This window comes from Mastigoproctus giganteus, chromosome 13, assembly GCF_048544385.1.
Source record: "Mastigoproctus giganteus isolate SK-2022 chromosome 13, ASM4854438v1, whole genome shotgun sequence".
In the NCBI taxonomy this organism is placed as follows: domain Eukaryota; kingdom Metazoa; phylum Arthropoda; class Arachnida; order Uropygi; family Thelyphonidae; genus Mastigoproctus; species Mastigoproctus giganteus.
Genome location: NC_143587.1, coordinates 81,643,551 through 81,662,228, shown reverse-complemented (window position 1 = coordinate 81,662,228; position 18,678 = coordinate 81,643,551). Strand labels below are relative to the sequence as shown.

Here is an 18,678-nt window from a genome sequence, read left to right as displayed (position 1 = left end):
GATTGTGTTTGGCCTAAAGGTCTTCTAAACAAGCTTCAATCTTTTGGTTTGCCAACTGTTTTTGTAATTGATTATCCAGTTTTCGCTCTATTCGCTCACTGAGGGTGATGGTAGATGGCTCTCTGTCTTCTAACTTCTCCACTAATGCCAGTGTCTTCCAAGGTTCAGTTCTTTCTCCCACTCTTTTCCTCTTGTATATTAACGACCTTCTTCCATTGACTGGAAATCCTATCCATAAATCTGCCAATGATAGCACGTTGCATTCCACTTTCCATTTTGAAAAACCTTGTCCTGCTCAATCAGCTTCGACTTCTCGAAAATCTACTACCAATGCCTTAAATGCCGATCTTCTGGTAATTCTCCAGTGGGGCAAAGACAACTTAGTTGATTTCAACCTTTCTAAAACGCAATCTTGTCTTATATCTCGCAAAAAGGATTCTACTGCTCTTTATCTTTAGTGAACTCCAATTTCTAGTCAAAATGATATATCTCTTTTTCCCTGACTTCTAATCTCTCTTGGCACAAGCAAGCACATTACAAATATTGTTTCCTCTGCATCTAAAAAACTTGGATTTCTCTTTCGCTCTCAGCGTTACTTTTCTTCGAAACAGCTGCTCACTCTGTATAAATCACAAATCCGCCCTGCCATGGAATATTGTTTTTACATGTGGGGTGGTGCCTCCAAAACCTCTCTCAGGCTTCTTGATTCCATTCAGAAGAGGGCAGTTAGGTTAATTAATGGTTTATCTCTAACAGAGTGTCTCCACTCGCTGTCTCTTAGACGTACTGTTTCTGCTGCATGCCTCTTCTACAGATACTTCCATGGGCACTGTTCTTCTGAATTGGCTTCTATAATTCCCGCTCCCTCCTTCAAAACAGTCCGAACACGTGCCGCCACCAGCCAACATCCATTTACTGTCCGACTTCGAACTCAGAGAGCCAACCTTTCAGTCTTCCTCGTTTATTCATTCAACTGCCGTTTTCTGGAGCAACCTTCATTCACACGTATTTCCTGAAAATTACAGTCTACAGAAGTTCAAGTCCAATGCTAACAAATATCTTCTTTCGTCTTCTCAATCTCCAACCCAAGCACGGTACTAAGTACTATAGGTTCTGATACCTCTCGTGTTTGGGGTTTACATAAAAAAAAAAAAAAAAAAAAAAATTTTTTTTTGACGAATTTCAGTGGTATTTCTTCGTGGTATTTCCTCACCTGTGCTCCTGAACCTATTTCTGTTCTTTGCTGCCTTTTTTCACTTTCTTATTCCAAAGGTGGTTTTCCTTCTGCTTGGAAATTTGCTCATATTCAGCCAGTTCCTAAAAATGGTGAGAAATCCCTCCGATCTAATTATCGTCTGATTGCAATTCTACTCTTTTTAAATTAATTGAGAAATCAATGAACTGCCAACTCTTAAACTACCCAGAATCTTTCCGTCTGATCTGCCCTACCATGGAATATTGTTCAACGATCGGCATTATGGATTCTGTCAGTGTCGATTCGCTGGAGATATTCTGGCTTATGTTACCATTTATGAACAGATTCAATGTAACAGTTCGGTGACACACAAGTAGTTGCTCCTGTCATCTCAATGCCTTTTGATTGTGTTTGGCATAATGGTATTCTAAACAAGCTTCCATCTTATGGTTCTCCAACTGTTTTTTGTAATTGGTTATCTAGTTTTCTCTCAGACTGCTCACTGAGGGTGATGGCTCTCTAACTTCTGCACTAATGCTGGTGTACCCCAAGGATCAGTTCTTTCCCTCGCTCATTTCCTCTTCTCTATTAATGACCTTCATTGACCGGAAATCCTATGTGTAGTTTTACCGAGATAGCACATTGCATTACACTTTCTAGTTTGAGAGACCTTGCCCTGCTCAATCGGCTTCAATTTCTTGAATATCCCTATCAATTCCTTAAATTCTGATCTCCATGGAATTCTCCAGTGTGGGCAACACAACTATGTTGATTTCATTCCTTCTAAAACTCAGTCTTGTCTTATATCTCGAAAAAATTATTCTTCAGCTCCTATTCTTATCTTTGGCAATACTCTGATTTCTAGGTAAGGTGATATATCTGTTTTGGGGATTACCATGACTTCTAATCTCTCATGGCGCTAGCACATTGCAAATATTGCAACTTGGTTTTCTCTTTTGCTCTCGGGATTACTTTTCTTCCAAAGAGCTACAAATCGCAAATCTGTTCTACCATGGAATATTGTTCCCACATCTGGGATGGTGCCCCCCCCCCTCTCTCTCTCTCTCACTCAGGCTTCTAGATTCCATTCAGAAGAAGTCAGTTAACTTAATTAATGATTCCTGTCTAACAGAGTCTCTCCACTCGCTGTCTCATAGACATACTGTTTCTGTTGCATGCCTTTTCTACAGATCCCTGGGCACTGTTCTTCTGAATTGGTTTCTATAATTGCCACTGTCTATCTCAAAACAGTCCAAACACGTGCTGACACCAACCAAACTAAAGTTTAGGAAGCACTTTTTTGTATACTTCATTGACATATTAGCGAATATGCACATATGTATGTATTGTTCTTTTAAAAAACTGTAATTTGATTAAGATTTGTTGACAGCTACTATATATGGTGGAGTGCAGTGATGATGAAAATTAACTTATGATTCATAGGGGTTATTTATTGTGCCTGCTGTGTTCATGCCAAACTAACACATCACTAACAGAAAAAATCCCCCGCTCCCCAATACCTCCCATTTGGATGTACTGCATTTCCTGCAATGAAATAAAATCATAGTGAAATAACTTGTGGCTCGAGAGACAGCTGTTACTTTTTTATTAAGTAATGAGGGAAAAGAATGTTTATATTTAATATTATTTTTTCTTATTTTGATCAGGTAGAACAATACAATAGCTTGAAAGAAGAAGCAGGAAAATTGTCATCTCGTTATCTGCAAGATTTAGATTCAGTAAATAGGGATCAGAAATCTGATCAAGATAAACATGATAATGAAATCCGGAAAAAAGCAGAAATTGAAGCTAAAATAAAACAGAAACGCTCAGAACTTGAAGAAAATATTAGGCGATTAGAGAAATTGACTGAATATATCAGGTTAGCATTTTCAAGTTCCTTTTAAAAACACAAAGTATTTGATGGTTGAATTTTAGGCATTTTGGGTAACTTTTTCAGTAATAAATGAAATCTTTTGTCATTTCAGATTGAATCTTTTTATTATCCTGTGTTATAATTTTGATCTATAAAATATAGGGATATGGTATAAATTCCTTGTGTGTTGAGGATTTCATGGCTGCTTTTTTATTTTGTAAGTAAGTAATCACAAACAACAAATACATGTGCCTCCATAGCCAAGTGGGTAGGAGCAGCAGTGCATACGCTTCTTGATTAGACCGGGATTCGAGTCCGTGACCACCAAATATGGAGGATACGGAAAGTCAGGGAACGAACACTGCATATCCTCGGAGCAATATGGCCTTAGTTGCTAATACTCTTAAAAACCAAATGACAGCAACAACAAATACAAAATAATATCATGGGAAACTACTTATATTGAGTGAATTTTGATTCACAGTACAGAAGAGATTTCAAAAAAAAGTCAGCAATAGCATAAAAGTTAAAATTTCTAAGAATATCACATCTCCAGGAATTGATGAAATTATATGTGAATCGCTTAAATATTGGTGAAGGGAGGTGGGGTGACTGCATGCATCATCATGTATAGCATTAGTTGAGACATATGATGCAAGAAAGCAAGCTTAGAGAACATTAGCCAAAAAAAAAAACTTTCCATTGCACCCATCCGGTGACTCCAAATGTCTTTCTAGTTCAGCCTTAAATTTATTTAAGCTATCAACTTCCACAACAACAGATGGAAGTCTGTTCCAGAAATCAACTAGCTGCTGGCTAAAGGCAAACTTCCGTACAATCTATTCTACAACTGTCTTTTCTCAACTTTAACCTATGCCCCCTCAGATACTTAATCTCAGCAAGGGGAAGTATCCCATCAGCACTGAGCCTTCTCAAACCATACAAGGCCTTGCACACTTCAATCAGATCACTTCGCAGTTGCCTAGTCTTCAGATGCTGCAACTTACATTATTTAAGCCTCTCTTGGTAAGATAACCCATTTGTTCTTCTCACCAGTCTTGTTGCCCTTCTCTAGTTGTTCTAGCAACTCTACAGCCTTCCTGAAATCAGGCCTTCAGACCTGTACGTGTACTCATAGGTATGGTCTGACCATTGCCTTATACAAAGGGAAAATCACCTCTTTGTCTCTGCTAGCAAAATTCCTATTTATCATTTATCATTGACAAAACTGCATGAGCTGCTCTGGCGGCCCATCTGCAGTGCTCAGAGAACTTCATATCGGACTGCACAATTACCCCACCCCCCCAGGTCTTTTTCATTCTCCACCTCCCCGAGTGGAGTACCTACCACACAGTTGGTATGTTTCTCTTGGGTTACTGCTACCCATAGGCAGTACTTTGCATTTGTCAAGGTTAAACTTCAGTTGCCACTTCTCAGTCAATTTGCCAAACTTATCTAGATCCTGTTGCAGTAGCATCTTGTCTTTACTGTCATTAATAACCCTGCCAACCTTTGTATCATTTGCAAATTGGACATTAAGCCCGATATACTTCATACCTTCATCGATATCATTAATAAATACACAAAATAACAATAGGCCCGGCACCGAATGCTGGAGGACTCCACTAACAATATTAGTCCAGATAGAGCAGTTTCCATTTTTTACCACTCAACTAACCCTTTATCCCTTGTAGCAACTTGCCCTTAATGCCATACTACTCAGTTTGTACAGCAGTCTTTCATGTACAACAGTATCAAAAGCTTTCCTGAAATCCAGGAAAGGATTTTTGATATATGATATCAGAATTATTTTTTGCATCCAGTTCCTTTGTGACCACATCGTCGTATCCAATCAAATTGGTCAGACAAGACTTCCCATTCACAAACTATACTGTGTCTGAACTATTACTGCAATCTTGTCTTGTCTTGTCTAGGTGATCCTGCATCACTTCTTTAACCAGCGACTTCATTATTTTACATGGAACAGAAGTTAAACTAACAGATCTATAATTATTTCTGTCACCCTTTGAACCCACTTTGTGAATTGGGGATACATTTGCATATCTCCAGCCCCACCGCCGCCGAATCTAAGGATGCTCTCATAATTATGGTGCCTACTGGGCTAGCCAGGTGGGTAAAGTGCCTGCCTGGCAACACAAAGGTAGCGGGTTCGAATTCCACTTCGGGCTTGGATCAGAGTAAAAATTCAAAAACTTTGGGAGGGGCGTTATGGCCACAGAAGCCGATGTGCCAACAACTAACAAAAAAAAAAAAAAAAAATAAATAATTATGGTAAAGGTTTGCTTACTTCCCTCGCTGCCTCCTTCAATATAACTGGATAGATTCTATCTGCCTTTTTTATGTTTAATTTCAACAATTTCTTCTCCACTTTGTTCTCCGTTATTACAAAATCATTTAGCTTCCTGTTAGAATTTAGTAAACTTCTGCCCTTCCCTTCTTACAGAATTCCTCATGTGTGAATGTAGATGCAAAATAATCATTCTCAGTTTGTCAGTTATCCGGACAGGATCATCAACATCAAGTGAACCAATCTGATTCATCCCCTCCTTCCTTCGAAAGTTTACATAATTAAAGAAGTCTTTGTTGTTTTTCTTTGCACCCTTTGAAAAGGATTTCTCATGAATGGCCTTGGCTTGCCTAACCTACTTTGTTACTTGATTATAGATTAGCTTATATCTGCCGTACGCTTCTGTGTCACCTGCTAATTTATATGCATCCGATCCAGTTTCTACTCTGCCATGAGCCTCATTAGTTCATCTGACATCCATTTAGGCCTAAATCTTGAACAGTATTTCTTAGTTGATATGAAAAGCCTAGTAGCTTCAATTTAGAATTCACTGTTTTTAACATCATCAGTTGATCCCACTTAGGGCTTAGAATACTGAGATTTCGGGATCCCGATCATTTTTTCTCAGTATTCAAATACCGGTCTTAATACAGAAATACTGGTTTTTAAGTACTAATTTAAAAAATAATTTTCCACGATTTATTCGCACAAAGGTTATAAAATAGAAAACAATAAATCATTAATACTGCTGAATTTGCAAATGAGGTATGTTATACACAGTACAAATGCAAGAGAAACCTGAAAGCATCATGAAACTAAGATATAAAATCTTAACAAATATATTTCTCTTAGTAAGTATAGTGTGTGTGTGTGTGTGGAAGTAAAGCACTTAAGGAATAACAAAAATATCATTGCAGAAATATTTCCATTAGTGTTAGTAGGCCTGGTAGGGCAGTTAAGGAATATGGTGAATAATGGTATGGCATGTGTGGAAGGGTTAAAATTAAAAGCTTCTGAACAAAGTTTAATCCCTCTATTACACTGCTATTTAAGGATGCGACATTTAGTGCATTTTGGGTGTCGGTATGGAGCAGTTCAAAGGTATTGTGAACAGGTGATCTAGAGGTAAAAGATGAAAGCGTTTTGTTGTGTATGAAAAATATTCTGTTTTTCCCACCAAAGGAAGAAGAGTGAGTTTAAAGAATAACACTGTGATTGGGTCAGGTTTAATTTAGATAGGGGGAGATACGTAAATGCACGCAAACCCCTTTGGTGTTTTCATATAAGCTTGCGCATAAAAAAGTAGCACAAGGGGCAATTTCAACTTGAAATCAATTCAATAAATAAATAAATGAGAAGGAAATAAATAAGATGCTCACACCAAAAGAGGGGTTTTGTGGTTTTTGTTCGGAGGGGTTGCAGTCCGCCAGTGGTAGTTCTTGCTTCTGTTCGTGTCCAGCTATATAGTGAAGGGTTTCACCGTTGCGCTAGAAGTTAATTCAGAAGTTGAATAACAAGCCAGTTAGATAGCTTTCTGGCTCCTGCTACTGTTGTGGTAATTTCCTTCAGTATAAACAGAGAACTATTCTCGAAATGTGGGAACAAACAACTTTTTAATGTGCCTACCTGTACGTTTTCTGCCATTGATCTTTTTTTATCAGTTCCCCTTCTCTCCTCCTTTTGCTTATTTGGGAGGTGGACAGTACTGGAAGAGCTATACAGCAAAGATGCAGAGTTCAACTAAGAAGAGAGAGAGAGAGAGAGAGAGAGAGAGAGAGAGAGAGAGAGAGAGAGAGAGAGAGAGAGAGAGAGAGAATGCATGAATGAATGAATCACCGCACAAAGGAATCCCACTGTGAATGAGAAGGAAGGTAAGTCCTCTGAACTGTGTTGTTTTGGAAATGGTACTTAGATAAAGTGGGAGATTATTTTAGAGTAATTACATGGAATTGTTAGCATTAAGTTAGTGACTTATGGATTGCTGTTGTGAAGAGAATTGATATTGATGATTAAGAGAAATACGAGGAAGCGATTAAGATTGAATTAGTTTAGTGTTTGAAGCTGCAGAGAGAGTTTAGATTGTTAATTGAGAGAAATTTTATGGAAATGATAGCATGTATTAACAGATTAAATGAGAAAAATGAATAGATTAGCTGTAAATGAACACCAGTTATGTATTGTAAGTAATTTGTATGATAAATGTCTTTTGTTTTATATTTGTGTCATTGCTGTTGAGAAACTGACAGCTCATATATAATATATATTTCCCCGCTGGCCTTTAGCCAGCAGGTACTTGGTTGGTGGAACAGACTTCCATCCTTTGTTGTGGAAGTTGATAGCCTAAATAAATTTAAGGCTGAGCTGGACAGGTATTTGGAATGAACGTAGGGGTGAAATGGGAGCATTTTTTTTTTTGGCTGATGCTGCATAAGCTTGCTTTCTTGCATCATATACTAATGCTAATGCTATATACTCATGTGTGGTGGTGGGGGGAATATCCCTCAGCTCCTGGAAATTCTCAATTTTTAACGCAGTCAGATAGCTTGTGGGGTTTAGTGCTTGAGGGGAGCTGCTGTACGAAAATCATAACAATTGGCACTGATGGCAATACTAAGGAACAGGGAAATAAAAATAAATAAATAAATAAATACCCCCCCAACACACACACACACACACAACTTAGATTTGGTTTCCTCACCAAGCTTAACTGTCAGTCCCTTTCTTTCGTTAATACGGATATAGTGCCATAAAAAAAAAAGTCAAAAAGGAAATATTTTTTATTTTTGATAAAAAAGGAAATAAGATTTTTTGAAAACGAGGGGATAGGGAGGGTTAACACAACTCGTCTACAACTATCTCAGTACAAAGCACCAACCAGCACAGAATCCAAAAGGGCGTTTTCTGCCGCTAATTAAATATGTACCAAAATTAGATCCAGTTTAAACGATAACGCTATTCAGTTCCTTAAGAGCTCACTTTATTCGGACAGGTAGTGCGGATGTTTATTTTTTTGTTTTTAGAATAACTGTATATTTAATAATTTTTTCTAGAATATTTATTATTGTAATAAAAGTTTGATTTAAAACGTGAATTCAAGTAATTACTTATTTTTTCCTTACTTTATTGCACCTAATTGTCATCAAAATTTATTGCGAAACATTTTTTTTTTTTGGAATACCGGTATTCCAAAAAACCCTCCAGGATACCAGTTTTTTTTTGAAACCGTGATACCGGTATCCTCAATTCATAAATTAAAAATACCGAAATACCAGTATTAAGATTTTGACCAGTATTATGAGCCCTAATCCCACTTTATAGAATTCAAAAATTGCCTGAAACCACTGCAGTCACCTTAACGAAAACAAAAATTCTTCTCTTTACTTTTGATGGTAGGTACATCTTTAAGTAAATCCCACATCAGACGACTGTGATCACTGTCACCTAGTGGTTCCTGTATCTGCAAATTCCTAATGTATGCATCATCACTGCTGGTAATCAGATCAAGAGTATTACCCCCTCTGGTTGCCCCTTGAACATTTTACTGTAGAAAACAGTCCTCCAATAAATCCACAAAAGTCTTGCTAGCGTGCAAGTGACCAACCACAAATTGCAGTCAATATCTGGAAAGTTAAAATTCCCTATTACAAGACATCCTGATTTATTGGCCCACTCAATTTCTCTGCACAATTGTTACTCATCCGTGTCGTTAGGCCTATAAGACAGTCGTCATTTGTACTCATCAGAGTCATTAGGCCTACAAGACACTCCTACTCTGATTTTTCCCTTTCCCAGTGTTTATGTCATACCAAACTGACTGAACATTGCACTGTCCAGCCATGTCAACTGGGTGCACTTTTTTAAATTTTGTGTTTCTTAACTAACAGCATAACCCTTCCTCCCTTCGTACCCGGTCTGTCCTTTCTGTACACATTGTACTCACCAAATTCCAATTCTACACTGAATATATCTGTGTGACACCATGTCTGATGTCTTAACAATATCTGCCTTTGATGCCTTGATCAACACTTCAAATTTATTTACTATATTTCTGGCATTGATGTACATATACCTGTTCTTACTTTAGTTAACCTAACACAGCCCATGTATTTACTTGTTTCATGATGACTGCCAGCTGCTTTTAAAGCCCCCAGCTCTCTAGGCTGCTGCTCATTATAATAGAAGCAGTGCAAGAATTGCTTTCACCTCTGCCTGCGGCTACTGTTATTCTTTTAGTCTGTCAATACCCTCAAGCTAGCAGTTTTCTGACCCACCTAACACTGCCCCGATAGCATCAGCAAATATTCTTGCACACTTCATTTTTAAGTGTATCCCATCGCTGCAGATGCAGTCTCTCCTGTTAGGAAGCACAGACCATGCTGAAAACTGAAAAAAAATTCTACCCCATGCGCCTTGCACAATCTCTCCAGGGCTGAATTGATTGACAAGTCTCTCATCATATACTCCCTCCTATTGTATCTGGGCAGAATTGTAGACACCTTCAAATTCAACCCTAGCTCACTATTTTTTTTTTTTTTTTTTTCAGTATTGACCTGTAGTTGTTAATTAAATCTGAAGATCTCTTACTCTTTAGGTCATTAGTACCAATGTGTACCACAATATCACCTTTTGTGCCCTTAAAACATGATATCTGCTCTACAACATCATCAACCTTTGCCCCTGACAGATATACCCTGGTCCTGTTCCATCTATCCTTTTGTCATAATATATTTCCCGTCCCCTTGACAATAGAGTCACCAACAATAACTAGTTCATGTGGGACCAGTGCATTGGAGATTGCCGCTGTGTTGCCTGATGCACATAGTGAGCTCTGTCATTGAGTTAGGCAGCTGAGAGCTTGATGCGCCTCTCTTATTAATGTCCTCGAGGGCATCTACCCTACACCTCAAACTCTCATAGACCCCCATCAGAATGCTGAGTTGGCACCTAATTTCCTCAATTTTTGTGTGTGCACCTAGCACACACAAAACATTCTCCTTGGCTAGATCATGCCCTGTTCTACACAGGTCCACAAAAACATTTCACATTTCCCGCATTTTTTTTAACTGTGATGCGTTGGAGAATTGCGCCCTTCGGTTCTCCCCCGAGCTACAGCACTCTGGCTAATCTGTGAGCATTGCTTTGCTGCTCTAGTCTGGGTCATGATTCCGCTTAAGTACAATTTAATTGATAATGAAATTTAATAAGATTAATAAATTTTACTGATTAATTGATAATACTATACTATACTAAGCTAACAGATTTTTGATGCAATGTAATCTAGTTTTCCCTATCTAGTTTTACATTAAACCTTACACTATCTAGTACGGGATATACGTTGTAACAATGGTGGCAAGTTATGAACGGTAAATCTACAGGCCCTAAGTATTAACTTTCAAAATGGCTATCTAAATTCAAAATAAAGCAAGGAGCTTGACTAGGACTATAAACTACTTATAGAAAATAATTTCATATAAGAATTAAGTCAATAAAATGGCTAAATATAATTAAAAACGTAGCATTCGCCATAGCTGCAATATTTTGTCCGACACATGGATTAGATACCCTTACCAATACTAAGTAATATCCTACAAAATCTATATCTAAGGTCAAAATAAACTAAGTAGAAATATAATACTACTTTAGAAAATAAATTAATATGCAAATTTAAGTCAATAAAACGGCAGAAATTTAAGAAAAACTTCTATTAGCTGGCGCCGTAAAAACTTTGTCCGCATGGAGCTATTCTCGTTCCCAAAAGAAAAAAACATAAAACATCATAAAACACATTTGGCAGTCAGATAGCAGAACAGTGGAACCAAGCATTTATTGCCCCAATTTAAAAAAAAAATCAAATGTAAAATTAATTGGATAAGCCTCTCATATCCCATTAAGTATTCTTGAATATTTTTTATGGAAGATTAGAGCCATATTAATAGAAAATTATATGTCAGTCACAATGAATTTAAAAAGATGTGCTTAACCACAAACTAAATTTTTTCATTGACAAATACTGGAAAAATCATGGTAACATGAAATACCTATCCTTCTGCCAATTGTTGATTTTTCAGAAAACAAGATTTTATTCTTAGTTAGAGCCTGTGGCAGATAATGAAGGAATTAGGAATTTCCTAAACCTAATAAATCCAACCGAAATGTGTCAAACAAAAACACCGAGAAGCAGTTATTGTTCAGTGCATCATCTCAGCCCTGCCATTGTTGGAAAGACATAAGTTTAAGACAAGTTAAATCAATCTCTCCTCTAACATTACACTTGAAAAAGGTTATCAGATCTTTTGGGTGGAAATTTTGCAAATGGAAATTACATGTATACACTGCAGTAGTGTCTTGACTGTTTAAATGATTTGGTCTTGCTTGGAAAAAAATGTAGTGAATTAGAAATAATGTTGAGCCAAATAATTGAAACTGCTGAGAGAGTTATATTCCACATGGTGTTTTAAAAATTAGAAAAAAAACAGAGAAATCCATGAGACATATCAAAAACCTCCAGTAATGAACTATATCAAAGGGAGCAGGTGATGGACAAAGGGAGCATTTTTTTTTAAATTTAAACATGAACCGTATATACATTTTCAACAACAACCATTTACATTCTATATACAAAAGCAAAAAAAAAAGGAAACATAAAGAAACTTTTTAGAAAGAAATACAAACATTTCGACATTTCAATTTCAGGAATTAAGAACACAGTTTCTTGGCATTGGATCAGTCTCATATTTCACACGTTGAAGGTGATGAACTCTTCAGTGGTGGTCAAGAGGTGACCGCCACTGTTCCATTCGCTGTTAAGATGATCCAGAGTTTATGGTCTTTTGCAGTGGAATTCGAGTAGAAGTCTGCTCTGCAACTTTCTCTGTAAACTCCACTTGAGATGTTGCGCCAATGTGTCGACAGGAGGTACGTCATCACTGCTTCTCACGTGCTTCAAGTAGAAGTTGTAAATGATGGCCTTGGCAGCAATGAATAAAAAGTTGCAAGTGGTGTGTGTGTGCTGTCTGCTCAGAATGGAGAAGATACCAGTAGTCTTCCGGAGTGTGGGCGTGGTAGCAGGCAATCTTTGCTGCATTCAGTGCATATTTGATCAGTTCCTTGTTCACAGGGCATGCCAAGTATGTGTGTTCCAGGGTACCTGGAGTGGCACTTTTGCAAAGGGCTTTTCCATTGTAGGAGGGTGGTCAGGAGGTTGCCTATGGTCCTAATTCCTGCCCAATTCCATGTAGGATAGATGAGGTGATCATCAGTTGTGGAGTCTTTTATTCTTTTATTGTAGAAGAGGGGTTCTGAGAGTTTTGTGGGAAGTGATGTTCCCTCTAGAGTGTGGTGAAAGTTAAGCTTTCAGCAGTGCAGTATGTCTGTGGAGAAGAAAGGTAGTTTTTGGGGTGCTGGTGCCATGCCCGTTCTTAAGATTGTTGGAAGAGAGCCCTCTTGTGGCTGTTGCTAGTAGTTTAGTGGTGGTGGCAGAGTAGGAGTTTTTCATTTGCAACGTCTTTAGAAGAAAGGTGAACTGGAAGGCTGTGTTTTGTCTTCAAGAGAGACCAGCCCCTCACTCCCATGAGTGAACATCTGGCAGAGTTTAGAGAAGGACATCCAATTGGTTTTGTTCCAAAGGAAGCTTCAGATAGAAGCTTGGATTTGGTGGAGGAAGTCACTAGGTGGAGTGAGAACTTTGAGGGTGTCCCAGAGAATGCTTGCCGCCATCTGGTTTATCACGAGCACTCTCCCGCTCAGTGAAATGTGGCGCACACTCTTCTCCATTTCCTGAGTACCCTGTTGAAATGGCTCAGAAATTCATGCCAGTTCTTCTGGGAGAAAAGGAGGGTATTGCCTAGATTCACACATAGATTCACACTTAGATATTTCTGTCCCTCGCTAGACCATGTGCATTGGATGGGGGTATCAGTTCTGGTTTTCCAGTTGTCAGCCCAAAGACCGCTGGTCTTACAGTGGTTCAGTTTGGCACCTGATGCTTGGGCATAGAGATCGTGAGCCTTTTGGATGTTTTCAAACTCACTATCGTGGCAAATTACAATTGTGACGTCATCAGCATATGCTTAGTAGGTTATTTTAAGGTGAGGCTCTGGTAGCAGTGTTCGTCATCAGCATATGCTTAGTAGGTTATTTTAAGGTGAGGCTCTGGTAGCAGTGTTCGTCAGGATTGTAGACTGGTGGCAATTTTATTGGGCAAAGGTTCAGTGGCAATTGTATAGAGTTTCCCAGAGAGTGGGCAGCCTTGGTTTATCCCTCTGGAGTAAGGAAGGTTGCAGGTGAGCTGGTTATTGACTTTCAAGTAGAATTTGGAATACTTGTATAGCAGACGGATAGTTCGGATGATGTGGGGCCCATATCCAAATGCTTTCAACGTTTCAAGCAGGTAGCAGTGTTCAGCTCTGTCGAATGCTTTTTCCTGGTCAAGGCTAATTAGTGCTAGAAATTCCTTTTGGCTTTGCAGTGGAGAGAAGGTCATGGATCAGATGACGATTGTTGTGTATCAATCTTCCTGGTACAGTCAGTCCTCATATAACATGTGTTTACACTACACGAATTTGATCATACATGATTTATAAATAGTGGAACGATATCTTATATAACACGAACCGAATTCCCTTAAGCACGATTCGTCTTTGTGTTTACAAGAAATGGCAGTCGAACGCAGAATCACCCCAACCGAACGCAGCACAATAGGAATGAAGAGAAGATTCTGAAAATGTATTTGTGTTTTTTATATTAGTGAAGGAGAAACACATTTCGCCATAATAACGTAAAAACCAACACAATTCCAGCTATCAGTATAATCGCAAATGCAATTAGATCGAGTTTACTACCAGTTTATAACAGATTCCACTAGCAGAAACACAACTAGAAATTATTTTTATTGTTTCATGGTATTAACCCCTAGAAATGTGCTTTAGTAAAATGTGAGGTGTTAATAGCATATCTCTGCCTTTACGGTGTTGTTTATTCAGTTGCTACACGCGCACAGCTTTGTTTATTTGTATCAAGCGTGCCTCCTCGTTTTGTAATTGTGCGTTATTCCATAAAAATGAGTAAAATACTTAAAATGTGTGAAAAGGAAGCGTCTTGGTGAAGACACTGCAATTCAGAGAGAAAAAGAAAAGCAATATCGATAAACAGAGGCAGACTGGGTCAAAAATTCTTACCCGGGAAAATTTATAGTGGCCTCATACTACAGTTTATGGCCAAAATCACACCGGCCTCCGGCCCACAGGGGTTTCCCCGGTAAGGCTTATGGCCAGTCCGCCTCTGTCGATAGAGAAAAAATATGAAATTGGGAAACGCTTTGAGTGAAATGAAAGACCATGTGATATTGCACGTGCTACAGACCTAAATGAGGCAAGGCCGAGAATTACGAAGAATGCAGAGAAAATAATAACTTTCATAGCAGGAACAACTCAAAGTGTAATTAAAATCCATTAGATTAAGACACAAAGAATTGGAAGAGATGGAATGGATGTCATCTGTTTGGATAGAAAATCAAACAAAAAACAAGTTTGCTTACGATAGAAGCAAAAGCATTAGCAATATTTTATTAGCAATATTTTATTATTACATAATAGTCGTAATAAAATACTTACGTATTTTATTACGATTATTTATTGTGTTTGGTAATGTTTTGGTTACAAATGTGTGTTCAGTCTTGGGTGGTCGGCACCTAACCCTATTTTTCCCATAGGGCCTGTTGTTTATATTGCACGATTTTGCATTGCATGAAGGTTTCTAGGAACACAACTAACGAGGACTGACTGTACTGACTATGTCTGTTGGTGATCGATGATATCAGGAAGAGTGGATTTTAGTCTATTGGTGATGGCCTTGGAAAAAATTTTGCAATCTGTGTTCATTAAAGAAATTGGGCACCAATTTTGGAGGTTTGTGCGATCTCTTTTCTTGAGTATCAGTAATGCGACAGAGGTAGTGACCGAATCTGGTAGACCGTGGGATTGTGCTTCTTCAGGTATTCGAAAGAGAAGCACTCGGAGTTGATTCCAGAAGGTTTGGAAGAATTCTCTAAGTTAGTCTGTCCAGAAATGGAGATTTGTTTTTGGGAAGTGCTTTGCACATTGCTGTAAGTTCTTTAAGGGTGATTAAAGAACTTACAGCACTTACTCTGTGCTGTTTTGGACTGTTGGATGGATTTTTTTGAGTTCTGAAAGGATTTCCTCGGTTGCCTTTGTAGAGGTTTCTTTGGAACTGTATATTTCTCGATAAAATCTGGTTCCATCAGAGAAGATTTGCTCCTGGTCTTCAGTAATGTTTCTGTCTTGGAGCTGAATTGCAGTGATTGTGGTTGCTTTGTGACATCTGTGTTCTAATGAGAGAAAGTATTTGGTTGGAGCGTCCAAAAGAGTTATGGGGCGTGTCTTGATCTCAGTAAGCCGTCTTTGGCTGAATGTTCCAAGTGAGTTTGAATGGCCTGTAGCGTTGACTGATGGGCCAGATTATCAGGTGGTAGTTGCTTCAGTCTTTGCTTGGGTTGGTAGAAGTTAATATGCTTTTGTTGGCTCTTCTTATGGCTGTAGATTTGTGAGAATGATCTCAGTTGACTTTTAAATCTAGGCCACCATGTCTTCATGGGTTCCAATCTGTCTTTGGATTGGGCAAGGTTGGATTTCAGGTCTTTTGGTTTAGAGATATATTCTCTGTCTTGAAGGAGGTTATTGTTGAACGTCCAATAAGCACCTCCAATTTTGAAGTAATTGGGTGAGAAGGAGCATTTCAGTTTGACAAAGGAATGATCTGAGATATAAGATGGGATATGTGTGATGCTTCTGACCAGGGGGATGGTGTGCTTTGGGATGTAGTATATGCCCAGTTGGGCTTGGTAAGGGAGTCTTCCCGATGCTCTTTTTGCTGATCTCCAGGTGTAGGACCTTTTTCTGGGTGCTGGTGTCTAAATGTGTCGACCAGTTCATTGTTTTATACCGAGGCCTGCAGATTGTTGATTAACAATCTGCAGGTGCTCAGTGCATCGCACTCTGTCCATTTCTGGGTCAAGTGTGCAGTTGAAATTGCCAGCAAGAATTGTTCTGATCAATTGTAGAGAGATGGCTCTGTATGAAGTTGGTTATTTGAATAGCAAGTGGGTCCTGCTGCGGTATATAGATGTTAAAGATATGTAGGGTTTTCTTTTGGGGGTGTATCCATGGTGGCGTAAATTGCATTGTCAGCGATCTCTGCTATCACATTGAGCTTACAGGCAGACTTATGATGAAGGCAGATACTCACTCCTGCTCCATGATGTTGATGGGTTGGAGAATGATGGAATACATATGGCCAGTCTGCCCATTTCAAAGATGCCCTTGTGTCTGCTTTAATATTGGTTTCTTGTAGGAGGAGTAGGTTGGTATGATGTTGTTGGACCTGGTCAAGGGCCAGTTTATTGTGCAATGCAGTGGCACATCCTCTTGCATTAAGTGACAACATGCTAAATGTCCTCATTATCTACAGGAATAAAGGTAAATGTTTTGCAAATTTTGAGAGCACTTAGCATCCTGATTGATGGTATTGTTGTTCCAGGCCGTTAGTCAAGTAGTACAGATGCTTTAATCTATTCATGCCTGCCCTGTCCTTTTTTACTTTTAGTTTAGAATGCAGATCTTTAAGTTAAGATGAGCTCTGGTATCTTAGTGGCGAACTTCAGAGCTGTCACCAGCTTCTGTGGAGAGCCACAGACTTCCCTTAGAAAGGAATGTAGTTTTTCCACAGTTAAAGGGCCTTTAGTGAAGGGAAAGTTGCTTTCCTCATCCTCTAAAGCATCTGAATAATGAGAATCACGGTTGGTCTCTTCTTCCGCCTCCAGAAATTGAAGTTCTTCATTTGAGTCGTTGGTGGCTTCTTATTTATTTCTGTACTTGATGGCATGATAGGCTTCTTTGGGATCTGACTGTTTGACTTCTGTGGCATTCTGTACTTATTTTCGTCAATCTTGTTGTTTTTGTTAGCGGTTGGCTCTTTTCTTACCAGCATGTGCATTGTCTTGTGTTTTGTTACTTTTGGTATGGGCTGCCTTGGGGGTTGATTACAAGAAAAACCTCTTGTTTCGTTTGGTGGGCCTTCTGAAGAGATTACGGCCTGATCTTCTGTGGTTGTTGAATTTTTTTTTCTGACGAGTTTGGTTTGGGAAGTATCTCAGACTGTTTGATAGTTTCTTGACTATACCCATTTTTTCCAACAGTCAGCACGCTTTCTGCATCTGGCCCGGCCCTGGTTAGTGATTCCTGAATTTCAGTATTACTTTCAGAAGGGCTGGAGATATGTGGGCAATTTTTCCTGATGTGGCCCTCTTCGTGGCAGAAGAAACATTGTGAGGAAATGGAGTCATAAAACATATAAATGATTCCGTTTAAATCGGTGTTGATAGTTTAGGGATGTTGTTGTTGGCGAAGTGCATAAGTGCTTGCCTTTGAAAGCTTTTTATATTTATAAATTCTGGTTTCTTAGTTGCTGCAGAAAGTCTGTGTATTGTTCCGCTAATGGATCCATATTTGGATAAAATTCCTCTGAGGAATTGATGAGCAATTTCATGCGGGATGTTTGATATTGTAACTTTCGTTGGCCCTAAGGCAATTTGCGCCGCTTCCAGGTGATGAAGACCGATGTCTATTCCATTTTGCAGAATAGTTTGCGCCTATGAGGGGTGGCTGAAATACACCTGCACAGTTCCTGCTACACGGGAAGCATGAGTAATATTTTTTGGTGGTACTTTCTTAATAATTGCTGTAAGGTACTGCTCTAAAGGGGTGTTTTCCTTGCTAGCAAAGATTACTATACCATTTTCCTGGGAAGTAATAGCAGTTGCTTCATTTGTTGGAGCATTGTTCAACTACGTGTGTCCTATTGTGTGTGTCGCAAGAGCAGGGTTTTTGCATGTTGCACGTATAATCTGTTCGACACAGCGTTAGCATAAGAATTAACAGTGGCTGATGTTTTTGACTTTGGGGGTATCCTACTGTAGCCGCAGGGATGTGGTGTCTGGTGTCAGGGTTACTGCTGGCAGTGGCTGTAGTTTCTGTTGCTGTGATTGTTTGTACTTCACTGGCCATAGCTGGAGGCAATTACTGGGGTGGGTGAGGGAGGGTGGAATAAGCCGTTGCTGGAATAACCAGCCTTCCATGTCTAAAAGTAGTAAAAATTAAAAACTAACCTAGCTTAAACTCCACTAAATATACACAAACAAAATTATTACGACTTGTAAGCTCTCCCGAAGAGGAAACGAATAATATAATTCTTCAGTGGGGTTCTCGCAGACAAAAGGGGCAAAAA

At 38.8% G+C, this 18,678-nt stretch overlaps 1 protein-coding gene across 1 annotated transcript in view; it reads left to right on the top strand.

Moving 5' to 3' along the window:
* SMC1 (structural maintenance of chromosomes 1) overlaps positions 1–18,678 on the top strand; it is a 635,181-nt gene that overhangs the window by 224,481 nt on the left and 392,022 nt on the right. The window contains exon 9 of the mRNA XM_090388169.1: positions 2,863–3,077. Within this exon, the coding sequence (XP_090244295.1) occupies positions 2,863–3,077 (215 nt within the window). The remainder of the gene's footprint in view (positions 1–2,862; positions 3,078–18,678) is intronic.